The sequence below is a fragment of the Arachis hypogaea genome, chromosome 17 (genome assembly GCF_003086295.3).
Source record: "Arachis hypogaea cultivar Tifrunner chromosome 17, arahy.Tifrunner.gnm2.J5K5, whole genome shotgun sequence".
NCBI classification, from domain to species: Eukaryota; Viridiplantae; Streptophyta; class Magnoliopsida; order Fabales; family Fabaceae; genus Arachis; species Arachis hypogaea.
In genome coordinates, this window is record NC_092052.1 from 650090 (window position 1) to 664581 (window position 14492).

Below are 14492 nucleotides of genomic sequence, written 5' to 3' on the forward strand. Positions count from 1 at the left end.
CTTTTGAATGACAAAAGAATCATGAGCACTACTACTCTACTAGTTAGATTGTAATTCCCCCTGAATTTTCGTCATTGTCAAGAAATTTCTAAGTTTTGGTATTTTGCACCCTTTTTCAATCAGTGATCAGCAGATTTCTCAAAAGTGGATTTAGACCTCATTGGATACTCTGCAACAAGTTGAGCAAAAGATGATGATCTATCCTCTAGCAATTTTAAAGGTGAATCATATTCCTCAATTAATCCTGCATCAAATTAATTTACAATGAAAAAATCAGAAAATGGGGTAATCAATAAGATACAATAGAGTTTAATTATGAATAATTGGTATTTGTTAGTTCTTACCTTGATGAAGAAGCAAAACCATATCACTGTCAAGAACAGAAGTGATTCTATGTGCAATGGTTATGACTGTTGAGTCGGCGAAATGTAATCTAAGAGTTTGTTGTATCAAATTGTCTGTAGCAGTATCAACTGATGCAGTCCCTTCATCAAGCATCAATACTTTGCTCTTCTTATGCCTTAGAAAATGATTTATTTATTTATTTTCTATTTTTTAAAACAGATGTGAGTTATGACATGCTGCCACAAAGTGCTTAAATAGATCAAACCTTGGATTAGTGCACAAGAAACTGAGATGATAGGAATCAAGAACATCATAATTGCACGTGTGATGTATTTAACATTGGGCTTTTATGTCCAGTGTCCAATTTTATTAATTATAGTTATCGAGAAAGTAATAGTGACTAGTTGTACAATCTGAAATTCCATTTTTTAGATTCATGAAAATGAAAAATCTAGATGGATCAACATTAAATAAGAGTTCCAATCTATTTCTGTTTTATTTAAAAGTCAAGCACCCTCTTCTAAATCAATAAGAAGGCAGAACCTAGCTTTATTGCAAAAACTGCTTCTTACTTTGCTTTTTTCTTCAACTTCTCATCACTATAATATATCTGTTTTTATAACAATAATCTTCTCTGTTTTGAGTCTTTATGGCCAAGTTTAAATTCAACAGAGAAATAGATTTCTTAAGATATTGACAAATGTGCATTTCTTAAGATATTGACAAATGTGTGCTTGGTTAGAAGTTGGAACACTAACCAGTAGAATGAAGCAAAATCAATGAGTGTTGTTAGATATGCATGAAAAAAAGAAAAATATCATAATTTACTTGCAGCATCATATATATGTAACAATAGACTTAAAAATATAAAAAGACAGAAACAGAAACAACCAAATTAAAGCCTCAAACGAAATATAAAAAGACACAGCAGCATAGCATACAAACTTAATTATTGCACATTTATGTTACAACAAAAACCTGAAACAGATTTCTCATGCAGAAGTTGTGGCCACTAAGTTGTTCTTGCACGCCGGTTCCACGGCTCCTCCTTTTAATTCTTTTGCCTCCAAAGATGATCACAAGCCATTGAGGTTTTCCAATTGAGAAAAACACAGCATCCCAAGCCAATTCCAAATACCATTCCACATGCATATCCTATTGCCACTGGTTTCCAACCAAATCCAAACTTGTCTTCAGCCTCAGAAGATGGATATTGCTGTTGAGGGACATTGTTGTTGCATTGAATTGACAATGGAAATCCACATACCCCCATGTTTTCCTCATAGGAATCATTTGAAAATGTATCAAACTGTTTCCCTCGAGGTATTGTTCCCTCAAGATGGTTACTGGAAAGATTCAAGACTTCAAGAGAGATCAGATTGGTCAATTCATCAGGAATTTTCCCTGTAACCATATTTGAGGAGAGGTCCAATGATTCGAGGTTTGACAAATTTCCCAGAGAGTGAGGAACAGGACCATTGAGATTGTTATGAGAAAGATTGAGGCCTATGAGTCGATGAAGCTCCCCAAAATCATCTGGAATCTCTCCTTCAAATCTGTTACTTGATAAATCAATACTTACAAGAAATTCTGGAATTTTCTCAAAATTGGTTCTAAGCCCTTTCATTGTTGCAGTCATAGACTCATGGTATTCTATCTCAATTTCCTTTGTTATAAAGACATAACTACTTTTGATGTAATAAAAACTTGTTTGCACTCCAACAACACTCTTCATAGCTTGAAAACTTTTTATGTAGACTTTTGGTAATTGACCACTAAAATGATTGGATGAGATATCAAAAATAAGTAAATGGGGAAACATATCTTTAGTTTTCAAGCTGACAATCGGCCCATACAATTTATTGGATTGTAAAACTAATATTTCCAAATACGGTAAACTTTGAAGCCAGTTTGGAAATGTATCCTCAATTTGATTGTTGCCAAGATTCAAATCTATCAAATCTTTGCAGTTGGATAGAGATCTAGGCAGATGTCCTTCCAATTGGTTCCCATTGAGATTTAATGAAATGAGATCCCTTGAAAATGTACTTGGTAAAGTACCATGAAATTTATTCATCGGTAAATCCAAATCCTGAAGATCTGGTGAATTGGCAAGGCATTGTGGAATGGTATCTTTAAACTTATTGTGTGACAGGTTGACAATCTGGAGAGAAGTTGCATTGCAGATAAAGGAAATATTGTCATCGGTTAGCAGATTGAAACTAAGATCAAGGTATTTAAGTTGATACCATGGGAATTGGCCTATTGATGACAATTGGTTTTGTGATAGTTTCAGACGCTCTAATGAATGTATATCATGTATCCATTTGGGCACATTTCCTTCAAGTTTGTTTTCTGACAAAACGAGAGTTTGCAACTTTGGAAATTTCCACAAGATTTTGGAAATATTAGTTAAATCAACCTGTAGCAACTGCAATGATAACAAGTTGGTGAACTGGTAACTTACATTGGTTTCAGAAGCTAATAACAATGAATTAAAACCTGAAAGAGAAAGAGCTTTAAGGTTTTGAAGCTTGGAGAAAAGTGAAAAGTAGAGGGAACCACTCCACTTGCTTGACAAACATAACTCTGTGAGGTTTACAAGGTTAAACATTGATTTTGGAACATTTCCTTGTAGCTTATTCCTGCATAAATCTAGATACTGTAAAGAATGGGATGAGATTGCACTTATATGCCCTGTAAACAGATTATCTGATAGATCTACGAATGTTAAAAATGGTAAGGAGAAACACCAAGATGGAATTGTTTCATTCAACATGTTATCACTTAAAAGCAATCTAATCAAACTTGAGAAACCAATTATTTTGTTAGGTAGAGGCCCCTGAAACTTATTATCAGAAAATCCAAGTGGGAAATTTGAGTTAAGTTAGCTAGTGAAGATAACAACAACTTCCCTCCTAGATTGTTACTTCCAAGATTGAGTGTTTTTAATCTGGTTAATTGACCAAGTACGTTTGGAAATTGACCACTAAATCTATTGTCTGAAAGGTCCAAGTGAGTCAGATGTTGAAGATTTGAGAGAAATGATGGAATTGAACCATTTAATTCACTTGCAGACAAGTACAAAGAAGTTAAATGTGTGAGGTTAGAAAAGGAAGAAGGGATTTGTGATCCTGGGAATTGACACAATGAAAGATCCAAGACACTCAGAAGAGATGTGCTACAATTCAACTTTGGAAGATAAATTTGAATGTCTTCATTGCCACCTAGATAGAGCTTTTGAAGATGTCACATGTCCCCTTATTCCAGTATTGGCAAGGCTAAGAGCAGTAACCAAAGAGGAAGACATGTTAGCAATCAAAGACAAAGGACTTGCTGTTGCACTAATGGAAGACATGTCTGTATCATCCAATACAATCTCTCTTAAAGCAGTTGCATTTTGCAAGATTCTCTTCCAAGTGGTTTCTTTCGACATCAAACCAAAGTTCCCAGAGAGATCAAGTGATTGTAAGCAAGACTAAGTGTATGGAGATGAGTCTGTTAGGATGGATATTACCTACAAGCCCACTGCAACTGAGATCAAGGCCAATCACGTGACCAGACACAGAGTGGCACGTGACACCCATCCATGAACAACAATCTGTTCCATTATCCCATGTCCTCATCTTTGGATAAAGATTGGGGCACACATACTCATAATATGTATTCTCATAAAAGGTAGTGTTTGTAATGAGTTGGGTCTTGAACTGAAGTAAAGCAGAACTTTCATAGGAATGACATGAATGTGAAGACAAACATGCAAAGTGAAATAGCAAAAACATATGAACACACACCACCACTCTAAGAACCACCAACATGATTAGTTATTAATTATTGCTTCATGGTTTTGCTAAGAATCAATGAATCATGATCCATGTATTTATGCCCAAATTGGAATTACAACCATATGCCTAATTTCTATATTAAAAGCTACACCTACCAAAAAATATTCATACTATATCCCAATCTATCAATACCAAAGACCAAATCATATTCTAAGGTTTCTTCTAACGTCATACTCAGATGTATATATGTGCTTCTCAAATTAGAGTACTATTAATTAAACCTACAGTACAATTAAATGTTGTTCTATCATGGCCGGCCTTGGATAAAGCCATAATGGTATTTTATATTTACTCCAATCATCAAATTTTAGAAACCATTATTGCTTAAACCATTGATTAGCTTCATAAAATAATTGAAATAGTAGACCTAAAGTTAAACTTTTATCCGGAAGGAACTTGGTCAAGTTTATTTCAAGGAGATGTGTGTTGCATGGTATTCGATAACATTTATATGTACAATATTTTACTTCTTTAGCAGATTTTTGACGTGGTTATGTATATGGCTATTTCTATCAGTCATTATATTAACTCAATATAATAGACAAACATTTCTTTATATATACATCATAGCTTCGTCATAATCAACAATATATGCCAAAGACTATTTCAAAATGAACATTTTTTCCCCAGCCCTTCAACAACGCAATCCCAAGTCTTCCCCATTCCCCAAGCAATCCATGATATAAGATTTCATGTTAACAATATAATAATGCAAGTTCTTTTCATAAGTTTGAATGAGCATTTCTGTTATACTTTAATCATGAAATGAAAATATGAACTTATCTTGATGCATTTTTACCATCAATTTCTGTTATACTTTAATCATGAATTTAACTTATCGAACGGTTAATAAGTCGATCTCAAACTCGTTTATAAATTGGCTTGACTTACTGCTAAACCTAGTTTTGTTATAAAATTAGTTAATGAAAATGTGTGTTTATTTTTCATTTAAAAATAATTCTCTGTGGGAAAAATTTTTATTTTCCATAATATATACAAGACATTTTGTGGATAACCTCAGTTAGGTTGACTGACCAAGCGTTTTGTCCATGAATTCACGTTAAAAGTTATATTTTTGTTTGCTGTGCTTCTTCCAAGGCCAAAAGAACAAATTAAGACGGGGTTATTATAATGGGTAATCAATAACTTTTTTAAATAATATGAACAATTACCAATCAAATTAAAATACACTACACCTCCAAATTATCCACCTAAATCTTAATATTAGAATAATCATCTGCACACCTAATTATATAAGCTGAAATCTAAGTCAATATATAATACAAAAATGTTATGTGGAAATTAATATAAAAGACGTCCAAGACAAAAGAAGCACCATCGAGAGGTCCATGCATGCAATGAATGGAATTGGAAACTACATATGAAAATAGCGTCATGGATGGGTTAGAATTTAGGAGATAATCTATTTTTAATATATAAAAATAGATGCATAAGTTTATCCACATTACTTTTAAGTTTTAAGACATTTTTCTTTTCCTATTAATACTATGTCAGCAGTATTGTTTACTTGACAAAATTTTAGTGTCATGGCCTAAAATGAGTCATGACCGGCGCTCAGGAAAATAATCCTATAACAAGCCTAACATAGTCAAATATAAGTTGAATAAGTAAGTTACAAATATTTTACAAATTCTAAAAAAAATAGTTATATATTTTTAACAAAAAATTAAAATAAGAGTAAAGGACAAATAGGTCCCTGATTTTTTTTTTCGCGGATATTTTCGTCCTTAAGAATTGGAAAATATCTTCATGTCCTTGACCCTTCCAAAACGCGGACAAATTGACCCTTCCATTGAAGTGACTCCGTTAGACTTAACGGAAAATGCTGACGTGACTCCCGTGGCATTGACCTGGCCGTTACGGAAGCACACGTGGCATGTAGCTTTTCAAAACAGGACATATTAGTCCTCTCACACCAAAACGTGTAATTTTTCAAAACAAGACATATTAGTCCTCCCACCCCAAAATGATGTCGTTTCTCCCAAACCCCCAATCTTTCACATTATGAGCCCTAATCCTTCCACATGTCAGCCACCTCTAACCCTAACCACCTCCTGCCCTTGACTCCCTCTTCCACCACCACCTACGTTGCCCCTCATCTCCTTGCCTCATCCTCATCCCTCTCCACTCCATCGCTTACCCTAACACACTCTACTCCCTTCCCCATGCCCACCCTCCACAACCACCGTGTTCCATGATGTTGACGCGTACTACGTAAGATGTTGATTCTGCCAGGAAGATGCCGACTTTTGACCCACTTTGCTTTCGGGTTCTGTATGTGGTTCACCCACCACCATTTTCATTATTATCCGCCGTCACCACCTTCATTTTCCTAGATCCCCCGTCCATGGTGGCCGGAGCTTCTCCACCACCGCACATACGCATAGATGACGACGAACCGTGACATCGCCTCTCTCCTTCTCACCCCTCAACAAGCTCAAGTGCTTCAAATCCCTCAAGCTCTGCATTTCAAAGTCTCTCCTCAACACTCCTTCCGTCTACGAAGCCGTTTCATCTCTCAATCACTTCCACCCTAAGGGCATTCGCTTACCTTCTCGTGTTCTTGCCATCCTCTTGCGCCATTGCTCTGCCTCCAATTCCTACCGTGAGGGCAAATTGGTCCATTTGCATCTCAAGTTCACCGGTTTCAAACGCCCACTACGTATTTGGCTAACCATTTGATCTGTATGTACTTTAGTTGCGGCAATTTTGTTAGTGCCCGCAAGGTGTTTGACAAAATGGAGGCTAGAAATTTGTACTCTTGGAACAATATGATTTCTGGGTATGTGAAATTGGGCATGATGAAGCAGGCTCAGGGTGTGTTTGATAGAATGCCTGAGAGGAATTTCGTGTCGTGGAATACGATGATTGTTGGGTATGCGCATAATGGGGTGTTTGGTGAGACTTTGGGGTTTTATGGGGAGTTGAGGAGATTATGTATTGGGTATAATGGGTTTAGTTTTGCAAGTGTGTTGATTGTTTGTGTGAAGATGAAGGACTTTGAGCTTTCTAGGCAGGTTCATGCGTAGGTTTTGGTTGTTGAATTTTTGACCAATGTAGTTGTATCATGAGACTAGAACAGAACAGTGGGACACGGCAGTTGTGGAGGGTGCGCATGGGTAGGGGAGTAGAGTGTGTTAGGGTAAGCGAGGGAGTTGAGAGGGAGGGGGATGGGGCAAGGAGAGGAGGGGAAGCGTAGGTGGTGGTGGAAGAGGGAGTCAGGGGCAGGAGGTGGTTGGGGTTGGAGGTGGCTGATCTGTGAAAGGATTAGGGCTCATAAATGTGAAAGATTGGGGGTTTGGGTGAAATGACGTCGTTTTGGGTTGGAAGGACTAATATGTCCTGTTTTGAAAAGCTACACATTTTGGTGTGAGAGGATTAATATGTCCTGTTTTGAAAAGCTACATGCCACGTGTGCTCCCGTAACGGCCAGGTCAGCGCCACGGGAGCCACGTCAGCATTTTCCGTTGAGTCTAACGGAGTCACTTCAACGGAGGGTCAATTTGTCCGCGTTTTGAAAGGGTCAGGGACATGAATGTATTTTCCAATCCTTGAGGACGAAAATGTCCGCAAAAAAAAAAGGTCAGGGACCTATTTGTCCTTTACTCTTAAAATAACTAAGAATGCTTGAATCCTGCCTGTGACATATGAAGCATACACTTCTAGGAATTCGACAAAGAATAAGTACTCATTGCAGATCGTTATTCTTGAATAGAAAGTCTTACATAGTCAAATATTTGTTCCTGAAAAATATTTTTAGAAAAAAAAGGTGAGTTTTGTAACTCAGTGACTAGACAATACATCTATAATTAACATGAGACTATACAAATATTATGGGATAATATTATGGGATAAGGTGAGTTTTGTCCCTGACCTTTTAAAACGTGGACATTTTCGTCCCTCAAGATTGTAAAATACATTTCGATCCCTCACCATGTAAATTCCGTGACAATTAAATCCTTCCATGGAATTGGTGCTCGAAACGGTAACAGAAATTGCTGAAGTGGAGGGGTGGAGAGTGATGTGTACGTTATGATTACTGAAGTAGATGGGGAACAAATTGTTGGAGGACAAATTGGTTCTTAATGACCAAAACAACGTCGTATGCATTCCCACTTTCATGCCCATGATCCCATACCTCTTCTTCTTCTTCTTCTTCTTCCATGGCAGTTTCATCGCGCCCTTTCTTCACTTGCACTCCCCATACTGGCTTCACCCATGGATCTTCTTTCCCATATATCAGGCATATCGGCACATCGTTTTCTCTACATCTACATTGCAAACAACAATCAAAATCCTCAAGGTTTGAACCATAAATCATAAATGCATATCCATAGCCATAGCAGTATTCAAATTCTTAATGCTATAATTGTTTTAGTATTCTGCTACCTATATAAAGCTTCAGCAAAAGATATTTTAGCCTGAGGAGCAAACATGATTGAAGCAAACGATGCTGCAGCAGCAGGGTGCCTTTGTGGTTTCAATTATGCGCGAAAACATATTATCTACATTTGTCGAATGATCTGCATAAACCTGATTAAGCACCTGAGCAATGCTTGCAGGGTCACTAATATTCTCCACCTAAAGGTCAAAACAAAATGTTTTATAAGAAACATGCCTTTTCAAAGAGACAAATGAATAACATTGAATGAAACTTACACCAATTCTGTGAACCTCCTTATACTAGAAGGTAGAGAAAAAGTTCCCGCCCATGGAAACAATTTCGCTGGATTCTTGATTGGATTAGGAAGAAACCCCCAAAAAGGTTTTGCATTAAGCAATGTGACACCCTTCACCAAATGAGGGTTTCATGCTGCGAAATACAATGCAACATATCCTCCTAGTGAGTTCCCCACAACATAAACAGGCTCCCAGATCACCTGCCGAAAACCGAAAACACAGTCATTCCACTAAGAATCAATAAATTTTCAAAGTAAGTAGTTGCAACCAGTCTAAGACAATGTCATTTACCTCTTCAATGAAGTATCTAACTTGATCTTGCCACAAATCAGCAGAGTAAACAAGCTTAGTTGCCCAAGGTTCAGCTTCTTCTCCAAAACCCCATGAAGAAGTACTATCCCTATCCATATCCCTTTCACCTTCCTTAATCTTAGGGGCAGGGTCTTCAAAAGCAAGGGACATTCCTTGGCCTAAAAAATCCAATGCCTACACTTTATTATCACGCCCCAAATCCTTAAGCTGTTTCTCATAATGGAAAGAACCAACACCAAAACCAGGAAGAAAAAGAACATTTGGTGAACCAATGTTTTCACAACCAGCTTTCTCATAGTGTACATTAAGTTTAGGTTTCCATTGCCAGAAACAACTACTTATAGGAGCACCAAATTCACCATTTGAACCATCTGGTAACACTGGAACTAGAATCTTAGAAGTAGCATGTTCATCAATCCCTGGAATTTCATCTTCACTACCAATCACATAGCCATCAGAAGTTTCACTATAAACCCTGAAACTCTTTAATCTTCTGGACTCTTCTGGAACACTTAGTGACCTATGATAAAATCTCATGGAATCACTTCTGGGTACGGTGTTGGTACAAGAAATTCCATGATTTACAAAGCTTGGAAACCTTGATTGGCGTGAATTGAAGTTCTTTTCAACCAATTTTCACTTTGTCTGCACCACTTGGCAGCATGGTGTGAAACCATAACAAAGAATTTTCATACCCAAAAACTCAAATCTGCACTAACAAGCCATAGCAAGTGAACTCAGTAGAAATTCAACAAAAACTTTTGTGATCATCATATAAAGATTTCAACTTTAACTGCATACATATTTAAAGGGTGCGATGAAACTGCCATGCAAGAAGAAGAAGAGGTCTGGGATGATGGGCATGAAAGTGGGGATGCATATGGCGTTGTTTTGGTCATTAAAGACCAATTTGTCCTCCAATAATTTGTTCCTCATCCACTTCAACAATCATAACGGACATATCACTCTCCATCCTTCCACCACAGCAATCTCCATTACCGTTTCGAGCACCAATTCCAAGGAAGGATTTAATTGTCATAGAATTTACATGGTGAGGGATCGAAATGTATTTTCCAATCTTGAGGGACGAAAAATGTCCGCGTTTTAAAAGGTCAGGGACCTATTTGTCCTTTACCCAAATAATTTTAATTAGAAAATAATAGTTGATTATAATAAGTGAATCAATAAGGGAGTTCTCATATAGAAATCAAATCAAAAGTCCACACTTGGCCGGCTCCACCTCTATGAGTAGCCCTTTCTTCTTGTGTGTCCTAACAGAATAACAGATCTAACGTGTGGCCTACACGTTAGGCTAGCAACACCCCTGCTAGCTGGAGTTAGATGCATCTAAGTTAATGTCATAACCGCCGTTAACTACGGTTTTCTAATACGAGCCTCCCAAACCAATTCAAAACATATAATTTCAAATACAACAAATATTTTATCTTTCAAATTTATAAGATATCGAATCAAATCAAATCAGATAATACTTTCTCATCAGAAATCTTTTTCAATCATACTTTTTCAATCATAAGAGATTTCAAATATATTTCACAATTTTTAAAGTAAGTAAGTACCAACAAATACTTCAAAAACAGATATTCAAGTAAAATCAAACATTTTGGAATAATGCAAAACTTCATCAAAAATATATATAGTCTTATGTATAGTTCCGAAAATATAAATTTCATAAAAATGAATTGTTTAATTTTAATAAATTAATTATTCTAATCAATTTAAAATCGTTCAAAGCAAATATAATGAGTATAATTCAAAGATCATAATAGATATATGTCAAAATAATTATAAATGTAAAGCCTACTCACAACGTGGTCCCAAGAGACCGAAGATACCAAACCCAGAGTGCCAAATTCAAGGTAAGGGGGATTGAAGTGGAATGGAACGAATGAACGTAGAATTTGGACCGGAGTAGCGACAAGATGGAGCTGGCGATAGTTCTCGATTGTTGAAACTATAATCCAAACGCGTCAATGGACCATTTCCTCTCAACCCGAAACTGCGGCTGCGGCAGCCGCAACCTCAGTTCCAACCCACTTTCTCAACAACCACAACGACTCGGACTTAAGGGAAACAAGTAGTGGCAGCACCGGTGGTGGTTCCGGCAACAACAGCGCCATACCCATTAACCAAAAACCTCGGCAGTAGCGACGGCAGAAGAACGGCGACCTCAATGTGACTTCCCGGCGGCCAGAGGTGCGGTGGCACTTGTGGCAGCGGCGAGCCACTCCAGCAACCCCCTGTGCAAGCTCTCTTCCTCCGGTAGCGACCCAGACGGCGACGACTCTCCACGGACGGCGATGGGTCTTAGCCGGCGGTGAGCTCGTCGCAGCAGCTCCCCCAACAGCCAGCCCTCCAGTACGACGACAACAACACAAAGGCTTCCCTCTCTCTCCTCGTGTTCGCCTCTTTCTCTCTCCTCCATCGTTTTTTATGACGGCGGCAACTGCCAGCAAGGTGTGGCGGGTTTGGCGGCTCAGTGGGGAGGGCAGCGGCAGGATACGTAGCAGCGGTTCTCTCTTCTCCCTCGCAGCGCAGCTCTCCCTCCATTCTTCTCTTCTTTGTTCATGTGATTTGTGTGTGTATTGTGAGTCTGTGTCCGTGTGTGAGTGAGGAAGGAGGGTTTGGGGAGGGTGACGGCTAGTGAGGGACTAAAGGTTGAGAGAGAGTGTTTTGTGTGTGATTAGGGTTAGGGAAAAAGAAAAAGAAGAGTGGCCCACAATTTTTTTTTTTGAGTTATTACATTTAGAATCAACCACTCAAATTTTGCCAAATCAACTATTATTTTCAAATCAGCAAAAAATAAAAATATACAAGTAATAGAAGTATATGGAAATTAGGCTGCAAAATTACCAATGATAATAATTAGAAATTAATAGTATCTAACCAAATTTGTAACCTACAAGAATCAATATCCTTATATTTATTATATTTTACCGTTATAAACATTACAATAAATTTATAACCCCAATCATTAATTTATTAATTTTTATAAATAACTCATTAAATATAATAAACATCCATATTACAAATGTCATAATCTATTAATCATAATAAATTTAACGTTACAAATATTCAAATTTCATACTATTTGAACTACTTATATAAGTCTCTTATCACTATTTCTTCAAATAACATCAAATTTAGCACAAGAAATTTATTTTCGCACTATACAACATCTCAAACTTACTCAATAGAGCATCATTCTTTGGACAATATCACCAAACAAATAGACAATTGGTTTATCAAAGTTCACGTGGTTCGTCTACGAGAAACATTAACACCCACAAATGAAGAAGAGTTTCTTTGCTTAGAAATGATTATATTAGATGAAAAGGTACAAAACAAACATATTTATTGTATTTTTAAATTGAACATTTCCCAACACTATTTTGAATTTGCAATACTTGAGACATTGTCCGATAGAGTGGGTCAAAAAAAAATATTAACAGGTAATTTCACTTTATACTATTTCAATTATTCTTATTAAAAATAACTTATTTAATAAAAAAATTCTACACATTTTTGTTCTTTTTATTGTAGATGTCATTGGAAAACTACATGCATATCAAGAGATTAAAGAGAAAGAAAACCATACAAATTCAATACTCATCTTCAGAAGAAGAACATACATGCAAAGATGAAACAAACAACACAATAGAAAATGCATACAATTCAACAATTCATAAAGAACATACCTCCATAAGAATCTACAACAGAAGAAGGACGACTAGCGCCACATAAGGAGACTAAATTCATCGACCAAAACAAATGCAAAAATCAAACCACCAAATAAAAATGTCACTTTGTACAACTCCAACATTCAAATCTTTTGTACTATAAATTAGTTTAAATAAAACACATTTTAAATTTAACTTTAATTTACACATATTTAATTTAATTTTACCAAATATAACAATTTTTAATATTTATTATATATTATCATTAATTTACCGTTGACGCATAGCAGATCTCATTCTAGTTTCATTTAATTAGTCTTTGAATGAGTTAAATGAGAAAAAGAGTTGGAGTGATGGCTTGTGAGAGTTCTTATACGACGCCTTGGAGTGAGAGTATCTATTCAATACAATTTGTTTTAAAAAAATAAATTATAATGGAAATAAATTATGTATGACAAAAATTAATTTTAATGTTTTTTTTTAATGCAAACTTTTTTACTTAGTAATTATCTGCTACTATATTTATTTATTTTTTTTTACAACAGACTAGAGTGAGACCCGCATAATGCGCGAAGAGGTAGATTATTTATATTATATAATATATTTTAATAAATATTATATTAAAAATATGTTAGAGAACATATTATAAATAGATTTTGAATTTATTTATTTTTAAAAAGGACATAGGTTATTTATATTAGAGTTATATAAAACTGCATTTTCATTTTTTTTCATGTTTCATTTTGCATTAATTGCTACACTTTGTCTTTTTTTTTACGTTTTTTGTTTGTTTGTAAATAAAAATGTTATATTAAATTTAAGAAATATTTTACAATTAGTATGAGAGATTAAGAAATGAAGAATAGTAAGAGTTTTAATATGTATAAGTTGTAAAATTTAAATATTTGTAATTGAAATTTTTTATAATTATTATTATTATAGCACTTTTAATGTATATTTATTGCATTTAATTAGTACTTGATGTTTCAATTGAATAATAATAGATAAGAGTTTTTTGTTTTAATTTTTTTAAAACATTTTATTTTACTAAATAGTGATTGGTTTATTTTCATCTTTTGCCAAGTCATTAGAATTGCTGAATTGCTGATGTGGCATCATTAGCAAAGAAAAGATGGCTTAAACTCATTGTGGAGAGAGTTTGTATCAACTTTTATATATTATAAATAGATAGACTAGAATGAGACCCGCGCGACGGTAAATTAATGATAGTATATAATAAATATTAAAAATTATTATGTTTTGTAGAAATAAATTAAATATGTGTAAATTGAAGTTAAATTTAAAAGGTGTTTTATTTTAAATAATTTGTAGTACAAAAGATTTGGATGTTGGAGTTGTACAAAGTGACATTTTTATTTGGTGGTTTGATTTTTGCATTTGTTTTAGTTGATGGACTTAGTCATCTTATGTGTCGCTCGTCCTCCTTTTTTTGTTGGTTGTTAGAGTTGGTGCTTTCTTCTTTTTGTCGTAGGTTCTTGCGAAGATATGTTCTTTATGAATTGTTGAGTTTGATGCACTTTCTATTGTGTTATTTGGTTCCATCTTTATATGTATGTTCTTCTTTCGAAGA

The 14492-nt window shown here is 35.4% G+C and overlaps 1 protein-coding gene and 1 pseudogene across 1 annotated transcript; both read right to left on the minus strand.

Moving 5' to 3' along the window:
* Nucleotides 1-1002: 1002 nt before the first annotated feature.
* Nucleotides 1003-4201, minus strand: LOC112765635 (receptor-like protein 49). Its single transcript, XM_072223810.1, has one exon. The coding sequence runs from the start codon at nt 3122-3124 to the stop codon at nt 1397-1399; it is 1728 nt and encodes a 575-aa protein (XP_072079911.1). The 5' UTR covers nt 3125-4201; the 3' UTR covers nt 1003-1396.
* A 4912-nt stretch (nt 4202-9113) lies between these two features.
* Nucleotides 9114-9910, minus strand: LOC112765637 (pheophytinase, chloroplastic-like; annotated as a pseudogene).
* Between the last annotated feature and the right edge of the window lie 4582 nt (nt 9911-14492).